This window comes from Merops nubicus, unplaced genomic scaffold (assembly GCF_000691845.1).
Source record: "Merops nubicus isolate BGI_N331 unplaced genomic scaffold, ASM69184v1 scaffold24932, whole genome shotgun sequence".
Classification (NCBI taxonomy): domain Eukaryota; kingdom Metazoa; phylum Chordata; class Aves; order Coraciiformes; family Meropidae; genus Merops; species Merops nubicus.
The window spans coordinates 3,526-6,203 of NW_008593187.1; the positions used below are offsets into that span (position 1 = coordinate 3,526).

General features: G+C 62.1%; 1 protein-coding gene across 1 annotated transcript in view; it reads right to left on the reverse strand.

The window, feature by feature from the left end:
- Positions 1 to 2,618, reverse strand: part of SEMA3G (sema domain, immunoglobulin domain (Ig), short basic domain, secreted, (semaphorin) 3G) — a gene marked incomplete at its 5' end in the record, with an annotated part of 3,912 nt that extends 1,294 nt beyond the window's left edge. The window contains 9 exon segments of the mRNA XM_008935391.1: positions 5 to 155; positions 311 to 349; positions 629 to 720; positions 814 to 1,045; positions 1,333 to 1,477; positions 1,687 to 1,756; positions 1,862 to 1,976; positions 2,055 to 2,197; positions 2,501 to 2,618. Coding sequence (XP_008933639.1) covers positions 5 to 155; positions 311 to 349; positions 629 to 720; positions 814 to 1,045; positions 1,333 to 1,477; positions 1,687 to 1,756; positions 1,862 to 1,976; positions 2,055 to 2,197; positions 2,501 to 2,618 — 1,105 coding nt within the window.
- Between the last annotated feature and the right edge of the window lie 60 nt (positions 2,619 to 2,678).

A 2,678-nucleotide genomic window follows, 5' to 3' on the forward strand; every position in this document is an offset into this window, starting at 1 on the left:
TTGCCAGAGGGCTGGTAGCGGGTGCAGGCGGTGCCGTCCCAGGCGCAGTAGGGATCCCTGGCCAGGCAGCATTCGGCACAAGCCGTGCCGTAGCTCTCGCACCGGTGCAGCCGTACCTGGGCCACCCCCAGGCTGGAGCCCACATAGAGCATTTGCTGGGGGAACGGCATCACGATGGTGATGTTGGCAGCCCCCACAGCACAGCACCCCCGAGGCAAATGCCATAAGGGCTTTGAGAGGCTGGTGACAACAGCTCAGCCCCTCCTGGTCACCTGCCCTGTCCCCAGCCCCACGGCCAAGCCGTGTCCACACTGACGGAGATCTCCATCTGGGTGATGGGCATAGGTGCCTGCAGGGGAGAGGAGCCCATGTGAGGCTGGCAAAAACCTTGCCACAGAGAGCACCATTCATTCAGAGCTACCAGGGCTTGAGGGGGGCACTGGGAATGTTTTGGGGAGGGTCAAAACACCCCCAGCCATCCTCTGGCCTTGCAGCCTTGTGACCTCCCAGTGCCCAATGGTGCAGTGACGGGCCTGAGTCTCCATCCCCACGTTTGTCCCCAACCTAAGCCCACCTCACTGCCCCCCTCTCTTGCAAGCCAGGCAGCAAGCCAGGCAGTAAATGGCACCTTAAAAACCTGCAGCTCCTCCAGGATGACTTCCTCAGTCGTAGCCGAGCTTGTCTTCTGCAGGACCACTACCTTCAGCACTGAGCCAGCATCTGTGGGGAGGAGGAAGAGGACAGAGGTGTGAGCATCTTGGCATCACACCCCAGCACCGGGGCTCCTTCCTGCTCACCACTCCTGCTGCTCACCTGACCCGAGGAAGAGGACATCGTGCTGCCCGTCCTCAGCCTCCACCCGGTCCACCACAAGTTGGCGCAGGTGGTGGGGCAGGTCAGTCTTCACTAGGAGTGGCCGGCGGTGCCGGGGGTACACGGGCTTGTACATGAGGGGGTGAGCGCGGGCGAAGCGCAGCACCTCGTCGGGGAAGTCCTTGGTGGTGCCGTACTGCCGCCGGGGCTGGTTGGTGGTCTTGCTGGGACACTGCAGGGACGAGAGGGGGCCAGTTCAGACCAGCCACCCCAGCACCCACCCCTCCTTCCCCCTCCACCGCTCCACAGAGACCTCAAACTATTGGGTCTCTCCGCGCCTGCCAATTTGGGACCCATCTTCTCCACTCCTCTGCTAGACCTTGGTTCCCAGCTGTCCCAGGGTGGATCCCATGGGCAGCCCATCTCAGCAGGTGAGAAGATGGAGGATCAGCCCCATCACTCCCCTGGAAGAGCAACCAAAGGAGCAAGGGGGGTCCAGAGCTCCATGCAGTTGCTCACCACGCCTGGCCGTGGGTAGGGCACCCTGCCCTCGTAGGCACCCCACTGGTGGTGGGGGCTCTCCCGGTGGGCGAAGGGCCCATTGAAGACCTCCCGGATGTCGGCCATGTGGTACACACAGACAGCGGAGCCCTGGAAGACATGGCTGAAAGGGAATGGTGAGTGGGGTGAGCAGAGCCGTGCTTGGCACTGGCAACAAAGGTTGGGGGCATGGGAGAACTGGCATCTCTGTACAGACCAGGGCAGAGCTGGCACAGGTGGGGGAGCAGCCAACAGCCACAGGGTGACAGCGATGGGCCTGATCACGGGTGGCTGCAGCTGGATGTCCCCAAAGGCTGGAGCTGGACCACCCACCTGATGGTGCTGAAGAGGGCGTAGATCTCTGGACTCTTCCCATCCTTCGTCCTCAACAAGAAGACATCCTCTGGGGATGAAACCATAAGGTTTCTACAGGAAGCCATGGGGCTTCACAAAGCTACCCACTAAGGGACCAGCCTTGCTGAGGTCCCCAGCTCCATGCATCCCTTACCCAGCTCATCGAAGTGGGTGTCGATGCCACCGGGGCCAGGGACAGAGCACACCAGACGGGCTTTGTTGAAGGTACTCCACTTGTTGACCAGTACCCTCTGGCCACCAGCATCATTCTGCAGGGACAGGGAGCATAAGGGCCACCCCTGTGCTTGGTGCACCCCTGTCACCTGCAGTCCCCACCAGCATCTTACCACACAGACCCGTGCCACCCGGCTGATGATGACAGGCTCCTTGCTGCCTGCCTCCACCACCTTCTCCGTGAAGAAGAAATAGGCTTTGTTGTTGTCCCGGTCATCATTGTCCGGGATCAAGTAGACTGCCACAAATTTGGGTTCTATGAGAAAGACCCAGCCATGTCAGGTGGGGTGAGAGGGCACAGCCATCACCTCCAGACCCTCACACCGTGCTGGGGCTGGATGATGGCCAGGAGAAGCCCCAGACCCTGCTGCACCGCTCCTTTCCCTGCCCATGCCGCAGCACGGCCAGGAGATGCCCCAGCCTCTGGAAGGCGCATGGTCACAGATTCACAGAACGTTAGGGGTTGGAAGGGACCTCAAAAGATCACCTAGTCCAACCCCTAGTCGTCCCTGGCATTAGCCCGGCGGGGGAAGGAAGAGGGGCGGAGAGGGGCCGTTACCGTTGAGTAGGTGTTGGTCCACCTCGGTGCGCAAGGCGGAGCGGGCCCCCATGCTGCGGAAGATGCCGGGGTCACGGCCCAGGAAATCTGCGGTGAGGCCGGCGTACAGCTCCCCACCTGGCAAAAACACCCGGCCGCGGGGCTGAGCGCCGGCCCCAGCACCCCACGCGCGCTCCAG